This window comes from Bombyx mandarina, chromosome 13 (genome assembly GCF_030267445.1).
Source record: "Bombyx mandarina strain Sakado chromosome 13, ASM3026744v2".
Lineage (NCBI taxonomy): Eukaryota > Metazoa > Arthropoda > Insecta > Lepidoptera > Bombycidae > Bombyx > Bombyx mandarina.
The window spans coordinates 16213617-16230770 of NC_143220.1; the positions used below are offsets into that span (position 1 = coordinate 16213617).

At 35.5% G+C, this 17154-nt stretch overlaps 1 protein-coding gene across 1 annotated transcript; it reads right to left on the minus strand.

Moving 5' to 3' along the window:
• Window positions 1-677: 677 nt before the first annotated feature.
• Window positions 678-17154, minus strand: cycD (cyclin D). The gene is made up of 4 exons (XM_089732677.1): window positions 16678-17154; window positions 14486-14701; window positions 10585-10741; window positions 678-2448 (listed from the first exon to the last, which is right to left on the minus strand). Exons 1-4 carry the CDS (start codon window positions 16903-16905, stop codon window positions 2165-2167), a joined length of 885 nt encoding a protein of 294 aa, XP_089588803.1. The 5' UTR covers window positions 16906-17154; the 3' UTR covers window positions 678-2164.

Sequence of the window (17154 nt, forward strand, 5' to 3'; positions counted from 1 at the left end):
TCAATCGTAGTCGGAATAGTCCGTAGCATAAGCACGTTGCATACCAACCAACAATTAGGTAAGGAAAAAAACTAACGGAAGACAGTATTAATTGACTGTACATCATTCCTGAATTTTAGGAAATTCACTCATAAGGAACATGCTTGCATAAAGCAAATGAGGTTTAATTATCGATTTTTTTATTTACTTTCGGTTCACAAATCAATATTCAAACAGAAAAATATGAAACCAGTAATCTTTTGAAATTCGTAATAGTAAAGGTAACGGAATTAATTTTTGTTCAGTAAAAATATGTGTGTAGAAAGTAAATATTGAATTTAAATTTGGAATTTTCCTCTCTGTATGGCTTTCGCCTGTATTTTTCCTGGTGTACTTTTCCATTGCGATCTGCTTTCCTTGGATAAAATGGTTTTGTTCGGATCTGAGTGAGCTCTTGGCTCAGCCAATAGTCTGGTTCAGACCCAACCCATTAAGTCTCATCGTCTATTCCTATTTCACACTAACTTGTCTGGACAAGAAGCAGATAGGTATAAATAAAATTTTACTCTATAGTTTATTACATTCGATTTAGCATCACATTATAAATATATACTTGATTATCTGATTTTCAAGTCTTACACTTTAAATAACATTTTATGTCACAGCAATAAGAGCGTGGTTACAAAAAAACATATTGATAGGTTGTTGTAGATTTTTATTATTTTTATTTTGTACATTTATTTTATTCTTATTTCTTACTTAAAATTAGTTCTAAAATAACAGCTAAGATGATTTTTTGAAAAGTGAAATAATCTACAGCGCGATTAATCTGCATTTCAATGCGGTACGAAATAATATATCGAAAATATTCGTTATGATTGAAGAAGTTAACCGATTTTCTTTCCTATTTTACCACACATACCAACATAAACTAAATTAGTCAAATCGTAAAATATCAAACATCAAGTGACTCATTTTTAATTGAACTTTTTCATAAGTAGCAAGGGCTTTAATATCTTATGGTATAAATTAATAGATTTCGGAATACAATAATGTGAGAAACTGGAAAGCTCGGGCATTGAATTATGATAATCATTTTAATTAACATTGCGTAACGTAACGGTCTTTGACTCCACACTTTTATGTTGCGAGTTAAAACTTCCATAATATAAAACTAGCAAAATTGTAATACAAATTCAAAGTTACACAGACATATTATTCCGAAACCCGTATTTTGATACGCAATCTAAACCAAATATGTAATTAATGAGTATTATTTCGCTCCGACGTGTATAAAAACTATACCTAATTAAACTAATCTAAAGTACCTAAACGGGTACATGATTCTTAAACATTAAGTTTGGTCGAAAACAGGAATGTGATAAACGTTTGACTAGAATTTGCTAAAACTTAACATCGACCCACCTATATGTGTAAACATAACATTGATTAACATTTTCACTCGAGAACGCGAACTGTCTGTAGGCCCTATTACTCGAAATTCACTACAAAATGAGATCTTACAAATAAATTAAAACAACACACATTGTATAATACAAATGAAAACATATAAAATATTTCACAACACGCCTATTTATAGGTCAGATATTTGATTTTATCGTCTACCAAAAATATCGACGCAACCAGCATGTTCCATAAATAATTTAGTGGGAGTTTATTTAATACATGTTTCATAATACACGTGACATGTGCGCTTTCATTTCCAATAACCTTATGGAAAATATTTTTGGCCGCAGTAAACAATTTGGAACCAACAGAGATCAGTGTGTAAAACTAAATTATTTTAAAGTTCACTCAAAAAACTACAATACAGAATTTAACATTAAACAATTATTTTTAAAATAAATAACGCTAAATCTAAAGAAGTATTTTACATAAATAATATGAGATCAACTGACGATTATTTTAACTATGATCCTTTTATTAGAAAAAAAAACGATTACGGCATCTCAGCATCACGTGTGGGTTGTTGTTTTTTTTTTTTAAATCGGTGGGCTTTCTTGTGTTGGCACCCAGGTGTGCATTTATTTCTCTTTTTTTTTTCTTTTCAAAACCTGAATATATTACTTTTCTTCGCTTCATACGATTGCAACCTCGTTTAAAATTTAGAATTTCTCTATTTTTACAAAATTGAAAGTTAAACTATGATTATAATTTCGTACCATCAGAAACGTACGTCCTGAACATCTGTTGGTGTATCCGGGAGCTCGGTGTGTTCCGGTGTGGTTTGTTTGTGTGCTTGGGAAACTCTCGTTCTTGGCTCTTGTGGTTGAGTCTCTCTAGCGAGTACTCGCTCGACATGCCGCGCTACCAGCTCAGCTGCTGCAGCAGGAGTTCTCGTCAGCGCGCACAGCTCATTCACAGACATTCGCACGCGCAATCCACGGGCCGCAGCCGTTATGCAAGCCACCGCAACCATGGATGGCGGGACCAGCAGGAATTCCGTTTCTATAATGATAATAATAAGAAACTCATGTTACATGCTAAGTGAATACTAATAAATAGTTATAATATATCGCCTTTGCGCATTAAAAGTGTACAATTTCCAAAAATATTCGAAATTGAGTTAATATGCGTAAACATTTGATATCGCCAGTATTTTTCTCATAAATACAGTCAAAAGAGCGTAGTTTAGTTTTAGCTTTTTGTTTTTTTAGTTTTCCTATTTTTTGACTTCTATTAACAAAATTAATACGGTAAATAATTTTCTCTTACTTCAAAAGACAGATAATGAAACTGGTAAAAAATAAAAAAAATATGTTGCAAATATGATTAATATTAAACATATTACATGTTAAGCCTTTAAAACACTCTCCTGTAAAATTAGTAAATTTTTAGATTATACAGTTTTAATGCGAAAAGACGATATATCGTTTAAAAACTTTAAAAAAACCACTCGAATAGCAAACCGAACTAACAATTTATTTTATGCAATATTCTTTACTAGAGGTCCCGCAGTAGTCGAAATTCGACTATAATTAATTGGAATTGTAAGTTTGTACACTATTATTGTTGATTGTATTTTATACATTTCGCCAAGACTACAGTATAAAAAATATTAACAAAACAATATTTAATCTATTCTCAATTTGACAACAGACGTCAAGAAGAAAAGTTTGACAATAAATCATCAATAAATAGTATGCATGCGTGTGTGCGTCAAATACATGGTATGTAGTGTGTGTAATGTTTTCTTTATTGATTTACTGTATCTTTTATACATTATTTAAAAAAAATATTAGCATTGTGCACTTCTTCTCTATATTCTCTATATGTGTGGGAAATTTCATACTCCTCCGTAAGAGCGATTTTCGTAAAAAGGGATACAAAGTTTTTGCTTCACGTATTAATATATAGATTCTTTATTGTACACACAGTTAATATTACAGTAATTGCGTAAGATATAAAAAAAAAATGGCGAGCTTAACTCAACAATTGAGTTTTCTACCAGCTAACCGTTCTTAACGAAGGAAAGCTTTAAATGAGTGGGTAGAAGAATATTAGTATTATATTATATTAGTTTTTCCGTTGATACTGGTCAGGATATTTGAACAATTTATAAAATGAATGTATTGTCATCGGTCATCGATACGTGTGTAAATTTTGCGAAGCTAATCGGACGTCTTAAAGTCGTTGAAAATGACGATTAATGAATTCGTTATCGATATTTTTTATGGACACGCCTTTATTTATTTTAATTTACCAGAGATTACATTAGATACGCTATGTGTTTTAAAACTACTCATTAAGGTATTTACAAAAATCACATTCTAAATAACCTCCTCAACAACAAAATGGTCGGTAAGGTCCACGCGTGCGCACCAAAGCATTTTGTTTTTTACATCATCAACCACGTGGATCATTTCGACAGACATAAACAACGAAACAATAATAAAAAAGATTTCCAATTACGTATCAACTTCTATTAAAATTACGTATCAACGATTATAAAACTCAACTCTAACAAAATAAAATATATATTGGTTTTGTCTGAATCATGCTACATAGAGGTAAAAAAAACTCTTGGGATCACGGTAAAGACACATCTGTTGCGAGATACAGACAGGTGGCTCGGACACCTTGCGTTTAGCGTCCTTGGATCTTTCGTATGACACGACGTCTTTACTCATATGTTTCAATGAAACAAAAGTTTTAATTTTCAAGACAATCTCACAAATGTGAAATACGAAAGTCATGGAAAAGAAGAAAAAAAAACGGTGTAACATTTTGCACAATAACCGCGTTCTATTGTTCGTTCGAGAATATAAGGAAGGAGAATCGTACAGCTGCCAGATTTGTGCATTTCGCCCCGTCTGCATCTTTGTGTGGGTACCTACCTGGGGACAATGCGCGGAGAATAATGGTAATTTACATCTTAAGTCGTCTAGTTAGGGGCGCAGCTGCGATTTCGCAAATTCAAGAAGGGACCCCATTGTACTGATCTAATGTAAAGTGAGTGAATTGACCTTCGATCAAACGTCATCTAATCAATAATTTTTATTAAAACATTTAGCCGTTAGCCACATCATTTTCCAAAAAGTTTTTTCATTAATTTATATACATAATCACAACATACACACATACAATGCGACCGCTCACATTTAACATAAAGTAAGACTCCCCGCGCCTTAGGCAGCCAACGCATATTCGTTTTGCCAAATGTTAGTTATATGACACAGCATGCTTGTACAATATCTTGTATTAAAAAAAACCGGTCTGGGTATGTATGAACATCTTTAAAATAGTTATAGAATAAGCCTTTTGAATGCCGCTCTAGAAAAAGAGGATGAATCGAATTTCGGTAGGCAGCGGCTTGGCTCTGCCCCTGGCATTGCTGAAATCCATGGGCGACGGTAACCACTCACCATCAGGTGGGCCGTATGCTCGTCTACCTACAAGGGTAATAAAAAAAATCCAGTGTCTTTTCTTTGCTTTGCGTTTTTCACGAGACAAAGTCCAAATCGCTCGACGAAAAGATCATAAATTGGCGTCGATTGGCTGCTATAATTGGCTGCTCAAATATTTTGGTTACTTTCGCCCGCCTAGTGCGCGGGGAGCCTTAGGTGCTTAGGTATTGTTCAAAGCGAACGGTATCATTGAAGCGTTGCAATGTAACGTAATTTATACTACGTGTATGAGTTCGAAGTCGCGGCCCACGATGTCGGGCTAAGACGGCAGATGTGAAGACACCTGGCGCGACCCTTCCGCTTGCACCTCCACGGTGCTCGCGGTGTAAACACAGGGTCACTGCCCACCTACAATCCCCTCCTTCCCCCCGATCGTGCCCTCGTAAGCGACTTATACACACTTAATGAAAAAAAAAACGAACCTACTACTGCATCACGCAAACATTACTACATAGTTTTTTTTTAACTGACTATTTTAATTAAAGTGAGCACTGGCCAGTACGGAGCTAGTGTACATACATAACGAGGTCATAATTTTTCTGAACTAATCATTCGAATGCTCTATTAATCATGATTTTAAATTTAACTAATCATTTATTTACCTAATAACAATAGCTCCACAACAAAAAAAAAACCATTTTATAAGTAAGCAATTAAAAAGGCTACTTTAAGTTCAATAACGTAGTCCGTGATAAGATCAGAGATGTAGAAGATATAGAGTCACGAATCTCAATCCTGAGGAGATCTATGCACGAATCAGGAAGGAATAAAAATTGTCGTGAGCTAAGGGAAAAGACACACGTACTCTCATACACCTCAGGTGATGCGACCATGCACGTGGTCATATCCCGGAGGCAGGTAAGGAAATACGTACTTCACACGTGCCCGCGAACAACTTTCACGATGAATGAATAAGATTCGAAGAATGAAAGCTTAAAATGTTGCCGCCTTCAAAATCTACCGCGCACTGCTATGCGCTGCTAGTTCAAGCCTAATCCACCTGCTAGTGAATTTATAGCAGATTTTTTTTAATTTTGTCATTTACTTAATAACACTTCGATCGTTAGGTTAGGTACATGAATGATTCAACTACGCAGCTTATAAAGGAATTTCTCATATTGGTGTCTAATTGAAACAAGTTATATACTATTAGAGTATTGTCATTAGAGTATGGCACAGTGTTTTAGTTTTTGAAAGACAGTACGAAAATAATTACAATATTAGGAGAAATTATCCTACGTCATAATTTCAAAATAAAAACGTCAAAGAAAGCAAAGTAATCCAATGTTCTTTTTTAACTTCACAGACACTCCACAACAACGAGGTCTCAAAGAGTGTGATACTAATGTAATATAACTCGTAATCTGCAGTGAGTGAGAAGTGTATTTAATTTTCGAGCTATAGTGCCGAGTAGCCTCGCCTCGTATTTAAAGCAGGGGCAGGTCGCGTATCAGCACTGATCTCAGCAGCGTGTTCAGCGGACCGATTCGATCCGTTGCGCGACAGGTTGCCTGTCAGTTGGAGACTCATACCAAACATCTGCTGTGTCGAAGCACAATTCGGGTATACGTATTATCCAAGACACCCCCGCGTCTTACCCTTACCTAATTGCCACAAACGTACATTGCCACTGACGTTTAACTGACTCCGGGAACCGTTAGGAGAAACCTGTCAACGCCACCCCAAATAGTGAATCCTGATCTAATACAAACAATGCAAAAATGCAGGGGTTGCAAATAGACTACGTCTAATTGTGCGAAACCAGTTCTGCCATTAAATTTCACATGCATTTAGTGTTTATGGCGTTTTTATGTCTTATTTTAAACAGGGTACGTATAAGTGAAGTTGCTCGTAAATAAATTATTCGAAGATATCATGTAAATTACTATTTCATTGACCTGGTGACGTAGCTGTTGCGTATTAAGAAGCGGAAATATGAAAGGAACAAAAATTACTTTAGAAGAACATGAAGATGTACAACTAGTATCGAGTTAGACAGGGTCGAGGTACGCCAGGTGCGCCCCGAGACGATTCCTTTGTCGACGACCTTTTGTCGTCGAACTCGGGACAGGGATTCGGGAGCTGTACAATGGCCGCGGGAAGTCTTCGAGCTTTGTACTCTAGTCAGCTGTCGCCTTCGGTCCCCTGTCTGCCAAACTACACAAGTCTCCGAGGACAACTATTGCGATGCTAACGTAACATATTCTTAAGTAATGCCGTAGTGTGCACTTCGTACCGCGCTGTCAGAGTTCATAGTTCATAGCCATGTTTTACTTTTCCGTTACAAATATCAATTAAAAGATTCAATAGAAAATTTCGCACCTCACAAAAACCGTTTTGTGTACCCAATAATTGTTCTATTTTTGATAGAAATCAAAGGTTAGAAAATAAAACCCCTAATAATAAACGAAGACGAAGGAAGTTTATGGGTCAAGTAGTGTTATTACCCTTTCACACCTCCAGTAACGTATGCGGCACGATCAGTTACCGGCAATTATCCCACTTCCGGTAATTGAGACCGGGCGAACGAGATCCCCAAAAACTCCCAAGTTATTGTGAACATCATTTAACTTGACGAATATTTAAAAATAAATTAAAATATTTTGTTAATATAATTTTAATGGTACGAGTAATTATCATAGAATTGTTGATGTATTTTAAAGATTGCTTAATAATTTCAATAAATAATAATATTAACGAATGCATTATTAAACAAACAACTTTGATTAGTTTAAGGGTGGTCAGAATCTGTAATGACAAAAAACGAAAGGCGACTAAATCTACCCTCGCGGGTTCGAAGCTATAAATAACTAGTTATCTCAACCGATGGACCATACGGGCCATGAGGATGCTTTACAAACTTCTATCAAGTTACTATTTTTGATAGAAGCTTACTAAAGCTTTTCCAAATTTGTTGTTATTTAAAGTCACTAAAAAATTTACATATCGCATACGATCGCGGTTTAAAATCATTTGTTAGAATATCAAATGAAAGAGTCTGGCATATCAGAAATGTTTTGCCGATGTCCATTAACCGCGGAGCGTATATCAGAGTTTCGACCGCATCTTTCAATGATAGAACAAAAGACAATATTTAAAGAAATAGATAATAAAAAAGATAATAAATTTTGATAGTCTGTTCAATTATTTTTAAACACGTTCAATATTTTTATTGCGCCATAATAACGCCCCTTGTTTAAGAGCTCCAACGTGGAGTCTACTTACCATGCATCTACTTAGAAGACTTTCTAAATAAATTGATATCTTCGTGCAGATCAAAGAAAGAGAATATTAAACAGTTAGTAGACACAATTGAAACGATAGATGACTTATTACCATTTCCACAATTACGTATACGACAATCACTACAAAATGGCTCACTAACTGGTTATCAAGTGTTTAACTTCTTCAATATTATTAAAATATTTTTGTTTAACACTAAGCCGCATTTAAATCATTTTACTATTTCATAATACTTACAACTTACATTAACGAATTGATAACAAGAACGTCAACCGAGCTAAATGAGTAATGCAAAAACGACGACTTATTACTACAAATCGAGAATTGAATTTGGCTACATATACTTCCAACAACACTAACAGAATATCAGTTACATTATAAACAGTACAGGTCAACGTATAAGCAATACCAGTAACATACTAATGAAGCGTATTTCTTTCTTTTTTTCTATTACGATGATCGTGCAAGCGAAACCCACCGAGGGTAGAACTAAATATCAAAGGGCATTGATGGTCATTCGTATTAGACATGATACCCGTAACGTATTTAGAAAAAGCTGCATCGCCTTCTGCTGGTCACCATTAAAACATAAAAGGAACTTAACACATATTATAAATACGAAGCTATGAACTTTGAAAACAACAAAATCGCTTGCGACCTAAACATGACAACCAAAATCTTGTTTGTAAAAATTACCGACTACTGTCTAGATTATGTTTAAATCAATTTCATAAGAGCCTCTTTATTTTGGTCAATAATAAGATACTCTTATTTTTTTCTTATACTTTTTTAAAAACAGCATACGAACTAACTTTGATGTTATCAGTAGACTCATAGACAACATGACGTCAAGCGAGTACTGGAACCACAAAAATATGAGTGCCATCGTCGACTTTGAGACAATAGTTCCAAACAACGATTTCTTTAGCTTTCCGCCCAAACAGCTTCGCGGCAAATATAGACAGAACGGTTTTGCCCACCCGTACTGTACCAGCTTACGATAGGCCTTACTCTGGTAGCGGTAGCGTAAAACTAGCGTTGAAGTGAAAGTTACATAGTAGCTTACAATATAAACTAAGGTGAACACACTACGGACGGATGAAGAAGAAGTAGTAATTATTGCAACAACAGTCCAAACAAGCTGAGATGTATCATCTCATTGCATTGTAATAAGGCCCTAATATTATAAATAGTACGTGGTCAAAAAACCCTTTATTACCAGGTAATTCAAATCATCTTTAAATAGAAGCGGCTAAACTTATTTACATGATTACTGAAGGAGCGCCGCGACATTTTAATGCTTTCTAAATAATAATAAATAAAAAATTCTTTATAAACAAGAGCACGTGTCCATACCATTAATTTCAACGTGTTTCATTGAACTGGTTAAATAAAATGAATAATGAAAAGGGATTTAACGAAGAGGACTGAGGACTATATAGAAATCCAGTCGTACAACGATTACAATTAAAATAACTGCACATTTGACAATAGGAGGGCTTGGGGTCAGTACGGGAAGGGTGCGCGAACGCAAGGTGTGCGCGTTATCAGTGCATTGAGGGCCATGTGCGCGTTCCGACACACGCGTACCTACAACCCCTGAATGCTTTTACAGCCTTCGAACTACGTCCTGTTGACCGCACGCACACACGCAATTTTCATTTCTAAACAAAGAGACTCCCTACTCATTAAAATCTATATATTAATACGTGAAGCAAAAACTTTGTATCCCTTTTTACGAAAATTGGGCAGACGTAGGAGTATGAAATTTTCCACGCTTATAGAGAATATAGAGAAGAAGTGCACAATGCTAATATTTTTTTTTAAATAATGCATAAAATATACATTAAATCAATAAAGAAAACATTACACACACTACATATCATGTATTTGACGCACACACGCATGCATACTATTTATTGTCAAACTTTTGTTATTGACGTCTGTAATCAAATATTGTTTGTCTTTATTAATATATTTTTAGATTGTAACCTTGGCGAAATTTGTGATTATAGAAGAATAAAATACAATCATAATAGTGTACAAACTTACAATTCCAATTAATTATAGTCGAATTTCGACTACTGCTCGAGGAGTTGGTACCTACTTTTGGCGCGTTGGCGAGAGAATTGACACGAATGTTTATCGATTAATGATAATTAGCGCAAAGGAGGAAGTAAATTACGCCCGCATTCAAGCGAGTACAACAAAGCATTAAAATTTTTTTACGTATTGGAATATCGAATATTTATTTTTGCTTGCCAGCTAAAATGTGTCGCAGTCACTTCATGCCAACATTTACAGCTTCGGTTATCTTATCTAAACATTGCCTATATACCTGGATTTACAACCTTGCTAGCGAAAGCGCTAATACTATTTAAATGAATTATTATGAAATTTTAATCGAAGTATTATATTCCAAAAATAAACAAACCTGTATAACAGACAGAAGTTAAGGTGAGGGCGTGTGTCCGAATTAACGAATTGCTTCTGCCCCACGGTACCCTGGCCAAAAATGGTTCCACGAAGTCAAACGCTGTTGCCACTGAAAGCTGCCAATTCAACCTCTGGAGCAGCATAATCTCCCATTGCTAAAACAAACAAAACATCCTTGAATTATATATACGAGTATCTAATATATGTATATAGGTTTGATTACTTATCATCGATTATTTTAACAATTTCATGAAGTCATAATATGTCAATTTGTGATTGAACGAAGCTTTAGTTAACGTTATAAATAGTCCTATTTCAAAGGTCTTTTAGTCTAGTTTCAAACATCGGTCTACTTGATTAGGTGTATATATTCGAAACATAAGTTCTATGTTCAAATAAAGAAATATACGTATATATTTCATACTAAATGTTAAATACAATGCTCAAATGCTTCGAACGGAAATGTTATTTAAGCTTACGGTTCGGAATTCTTGATACGGAAATAATATAAGAAAACCAGACGTATTAAATAAAATCAAAAGCGTGTGAATGAAGGTGCCTATCTATTTCCATTATGAGTTGAATCGTAACCGTCATACCCAATGAAACGGACGGAAACCGCAAAAATAGCGAATTGCATTACAATTACTTAAAGAAAGGGTCCTCTTCATAATACGTATGCATGATAACTCAGTGCAACGGAATTCCTGTTTTGCTGTTTTAAATCGTGTGCTAAAAGTTATTAACTAATAAACAAGTACATAATAAATACCTCTTTGCCACTGAATGAGTATCGATTATGTGTAAACACAATTCCTTAGTTCAGTCGAAAGATATCAATAAATGAGGGTTAATGGCATCAGCCTAATCTATATTTAGAAGTTGAACAAACATTATTAAAACCTTGTTCTCGTTAAGATAAGTAGGATTGTAATAATACAAGACGATCATTGAAAATACTAAAACATTTTATTCGTGAAAGTTAACAGAATATCTATATCTCTATATATAAAAATGAATTGCTGTTCGTTAGTCTCGCTAAAACTCGAGAACGGCTGGACCGATTTGGCTAATTTTGGTCTTGAATTACATGTGGAAGTCCAGAGAAGGTTTAAAAGGTAGATATATATGAAAATGCTCGGAATTAAATAAAAATAACAATTTTATTTTTCCTTTGATGAGTCCCCCGTCGGACGGTTTCTTTTTGTTTGTTTTAAGTTTATTTTATACAAAATTTTAGGTCTTTTATTTATCGAATGAGGCACTACAAAGTCTGCCGAGTCAGCTAGTATCAAATAATTATTAACGAAGTATCGGATTTTTTTAAGTTCATTAAAAAAAGAAATTGGTTACGCTATTTGAATTGTTAAAAGTCAAGTATGGGAAACTCGTACGTACGAATAAGCCCGCACCATATGACATCATTACATATGCGATAGTATGCGTATCGTATGATCAACCGAATTAATAGCAAGGAAGAAACGACATACGGTAGGTAGTCTTTAGGAACGTCGAAACAAATTCTCACGGTCCTTCTCCAATTCAACATAATTCCCCTATGAAAAACTATTACAAACAGTACAAGAGCTTACAGCCACGTAACTTGAATATAAAAAAAATCTTGCAGTTACATTAAATTTATCTATACTAATACTAATACTAATAATATTATAAAGAGGAAAGATTTGTTTGTTTGTTTGTTTCGAATAGGCTCCGAAACTACTGGACCGATTTGAAAAATTCTTTTTCCATTAGAACCCGACATTGTCCCTGATGAACATAGGCTACTTTTTTTTATTATTTTTTTTTTTTTTTGTTTTGTTTCATGTGTATTTTAATGTTTCCGAAGCGAAGCGAGGGCGGGTCGCTAGTTGTCTAAATATATAAACACTCTCCAATTGAATATCTCATAATCTAACGTGACAAATTATCAATGCGTGTGAAATAAATGCGACACTCAGTCAATAACAGTGAAAGCGCGTAAACAAATTTTGTCGGAATCACCTGCCGGGCGAAGCATTATAACAATTATGTACATTTTTTTAATAAGTCACACAGTGGGAACGTAGGTGTGTAATGCGACATGTGAAATAGCAGGAAGCAATAAAGGATTACTACAGCAATGACGTGTGTCATATCTCGACTAGAGAATGTGTATTTGGCCAAAGCCGAGAACACAACGACCGCCTGTCGGTATCATTTAACTTAATGTAGGTAATGACTTCCATCTTTAAATGACAGAGGACTTAATTATATCTATTTTGGAGAACGTCACCGTCTACCGTCCCACATTTCCGTCGGAAGTACATAAGGAGCCAATAGTGTGCCTTACTTCGTCACAGGTTATAGCTCGTGCACAAGACGATAAAGGTGGCTTGTGGGCCCTCGTTTGAGTCAAGGAAGAGGTAATTGCCGGAAACTACCAGACTACTTGAAAGAAACTGGTGTTGGGGTGAATCAGTGACATTTGACACGACTAATCGAACCCAGTGGCATTGAAATCAAAACAATGAAATACTTGCGGTCAACGCAGGATGTATGTACCCTGTAACTACATTGGCGTAACCGTTTGACCTTTTCTTTAACTTACAAAGCGATTATATGACTCAACGAATAACGTAGATGATTGCAAAAACGTATTTAATTATTTTTTTTAATAAATCGTAACAAAGTCAACAAAAAAATAAATTTGTGGAAAGACTATTTGACTGTACTTGAGACCTTAGAACTTATAGGTATCTCAAGGTGAGTGGCGCATTTACGTTGTAGATGTCTATGGGCTCCAGTAACCACTTAACACCAGGTGGGCTGTGAGCTCGTGCACCCACCCATCTAAGCAATTAAAAAAATAAAAAAGATATGTGGTGTCGTGGGACAGAGGATAGGCACGAAGTTCCATATAAAATAAAGAATTACGAGGAAAAAATCGCGCGGTGAAATGTCGCTGTGCGGAAAACAAGGCCTTATTCCACGGACTTTTTCTTACGGTTTTTACTATCACATTTTTTTCAGTTCGGCCGCGCAGCAAAATCCCTATCTCCTCCAAGCCTGCCGTAAGGAGCTTCGTTTCAAAAATAAAAAACTTTGTAGAAGTGATATAAAAATACGCGACACTGACCTAAATCCGCCCATAGTTCTAGTCTCCCAGTCTCATTTATGTACTAAGCTCTCTCCCCCTAATTGATATCTAGAGAATTAGTGTTCAGACGTGTAGTCATCTTGTATGATTTGGAAATACTGTTCAATCTATTTCTTCCGCCAAGCAATCATGCTTTTAGTTCTGAAGGATAGAATTCCCTTCAAATCAAAACGCATCACTGCTGCACAGCAGAATTAGGCAGGGGTGGTACCTACCCGTGCAGGCTCACAAGATGTCCTACCACCAGTAATTGCGAAAATAAGAACTTAAACTTAGTATTCTAAAGTAGAGATTGACATTCACATTGTAGTGCCTACGAGCTTCTGTAAGGGCGCGTTCTCACTTTGTCGTGACGACAGATAATCGTGTAGTTTTAAGTGCCGTTTATATGTTTAAATGGAGGTGTTCACATATAGAATGACACGATTTACTGTCGTCTACGACACTTTTTGAAGTGACGACAGATTGTCATGACAGTGGGAACGGCTAGCACGACAGTCGTTAAACGATATAATATCGTGACGGCAAATCTGTAGATTTGTAGCTTGCTAATGATGTGTAAACGGCAAAAGCGACTGCCGTGAAACGATAAAATGTCGTCGCGATCCAACGGGAACAGCTAGATACGATAGTCGCTAAACGATAAAAAGTTTGACTACAAACAATCGTTATAATGGGAACAGCTTGAGACGACAGTCGTCCAACGATAAATTATTCGTTACGACATAGGAACGCGCCCTTAATTACATTCTGTACTTACCCTCACTTCGTGGGGATATACAGAATTGTCCGTGTAAGCACACAGCAAATCTACGGACAGCGGATGACACTGACGAAACTTTGAGGCTAGCAGCATGGTTGTGACAGCCAGAAGCTGCAGCTGCTGACGAGATATCGCACGCTGTGCCAAGAACCGGTCCATGTAGCTCACCGCCAGAGGAAACACCTGTTCTTCACATTGTTGTTCTTCACAAACCTGCACACGAGATAATTCTATAAATTTAAGAAAATATGCCTAAATACATAATTTAACTACATGGGTTAAAATTTGTATTATTTAATTAGTGTAGTACCTTTGTTTTTTTTTACCTAAGCTGATAGCCTTGAGAGGCTATTTTAGCGTAACCTTAACTAGTAGGTGAGCTCACGGGGCTCAAACCGGAGTGATGCTAACACTGACCCTAGCAAGAGCAGTGCTTCGCAGAATCTACCATCGGATCGGAAATGCGACCCACTGAGAAGATCCGGCGAGAAACTCAGTGAGCTGTGTCTATGAGTTAATTCCTTCATCGCAAGCGAAGGGTTCGACGAACACGGTGACTGGTGATTGTGGTACCTAAAAGCACCGTTAATGGATCGGAAGGATCCGTAATGACATGTTTTGGGCGACGTCGACTGTTTACCATTCGATGTACAGGATCGGGTATGAACCTTTGTATTAAGCATCCTATGTTTAGTCTACAAAGTTATTTAATATATGAAAGTGGACTACCTGATATTAGTGATTATTTTGTTCCTTTTGAATCTAAATATAACCAAGTATTGAACTCGTACATAAACCCTGTGATATTAAGATTCATGCAAGTAGAAAGGTTTTTTTTTCTGTAGAACACTAGTTATGGGATCCAGAAACCACTAATCGTTCGTGCCACGTCTCACTGAGGTATCCCACTTTCACAGGCGTATTACATCACGGCTGAGGTCAATGCCATTAAAAAGCTATTTTTCTACAGTTTCAAATATTGTTGATTTTCATAGTGTTTTGATCATATTGATCATGTCAATTGGGATTATTTATGAGAGTACCACGTATTCAGTACTATTCCAATAATTTAAAATGAAAATTTGATTGTTAAAAAGTGACTATACCTAACCATTATGATTATTTTTATTGAGAACACAATCTTTTAATGTATACAATCTGGTACATAGCTTCGCAACGTCATATAGAATGTAATACCTGTTTGTTCGGTGATTCCATTTTAATTCAATTTACATTAATTTAGTGTTCAATTAGAGTTAGAGACACTCAAATCTAAAAACAGATTTTAAAAATACAAAGTTTCATATTGCTCACTATAACATAGCAACCTGATTTTATTTATTTACAATTCAGTCAAATGTAAAATTGAAGCTCAGATGGGCGAATAAAGTTTTTTTAATCATTTATCAAAGAACAAACAATAAATACTCACTCACGAGAAAAAAAAACAGAACAGGCAAATACCATAACAAGTTACTTAAATGCTTATCGTATTTATCGTAGCTTCCCGAGAAAGATGTTCGTAGTGAATGATTAAAAGGTATTGACAAAAACAACGAACATTTGGAAAATCATTACTTTAAAATCATAAATGAACATTTAGAGAATAAAAATTGTTTAATAATAGAAACAGATATTTCCGCATTTCACTTTTGTAGAAATTAAAAAATAAAGAGGGTAGGTAGGACATCAGCAATCACTTTAACACATCATTTAAACTTAAAATACAGAACAAAATTAGGAACTAATCCATTATTCCTTAGGAATTGTTCCAATCATTAAGTAGGTAATCTTATTTGTTATTACAAAAACTATTGATTTTTTATTTTGTTGACAACATATTACACAATAATAAATAATTCTTTACCTCATTGGCATCAATAAAGATAAATATCAAATTAAATTCAAGTATTAAAAGAGATTGTTGTATAAGCACTAGTTCTGAAAGTTAGGAAAAGTTATAGTTTTTTTTACATTTTCAGTTTTTAAGCATCGGCTCGGCTTATTAAAGCTGTGCTTTTGTGATAATATTGGAAATTGCTACATATATGTACCGCTAGCTCTTACGGGTGCAGTGGACGAAGTAAACTACTCATTTATTGAATACTCTAAAACGAAAAGAAACGCTAAATTGCTAAATAAGTGAAAATTCGGAATTGCTACTTGTGCATACATATATATTTACTGACCTCTAGCATCCAAGTAGTAACAACTTTACGCATAAAAGGTTGTATATCAATTTGCACGTTTTGAAAGTAATCCGTGTGTAAAGCATGTGATCTCTCCAAGGCCAGGAGATTGAGAAGAACGCGAGGGTCGCGATCCAATGCTCGATCGGACCCGGCCACGCACAAGTCCCCAGCTCTTTCGTTGATGTTTCCTGAATTCTCCATATTTTCGCCACAAGACAAGTCCATATTAAGCAACACTTATATCAGTTCACAGCTGACCGGTTCGCTTCAAAGTTAAATTTAGAACTCGCGCAATTTATCGTACTTTTGTTTACAATAGTACCGGAGGCGCACGCACACCGTACAGCCGCTTGGCAAGCGGCCAAATGATAAGTGTCAACAAAATACCAATACACTCAACACTCGACTCGACTCGGGGCTGTATCGGAATACTCTGCACCCCGCGCCTCTGCCCTCCTGTAAGGCCCGATAATA

Coding starts and splice junctions, on each gene's coding strand:
- cycD (XM_089732677.1), bottom strand. CDS start 16,905: ATGGACTTGTCTTGTGGCGAAAATATGGAGAATTCAGGAAACATCAAC. Junction 10,742..14,485: donor TATATCCCCACGAAGTGAGG/GTAAGTACAGAA, acceptor TGTTTGTTTTAG/CAATGGGAGATTATGCTGCT. Junction 2,449..10,584: donor AACTTCTGTCTGTTATACAG/GTTTGTTTATTT, acceptor TTATCATTATAG/AAACGGAATTCCTGCTGGTC.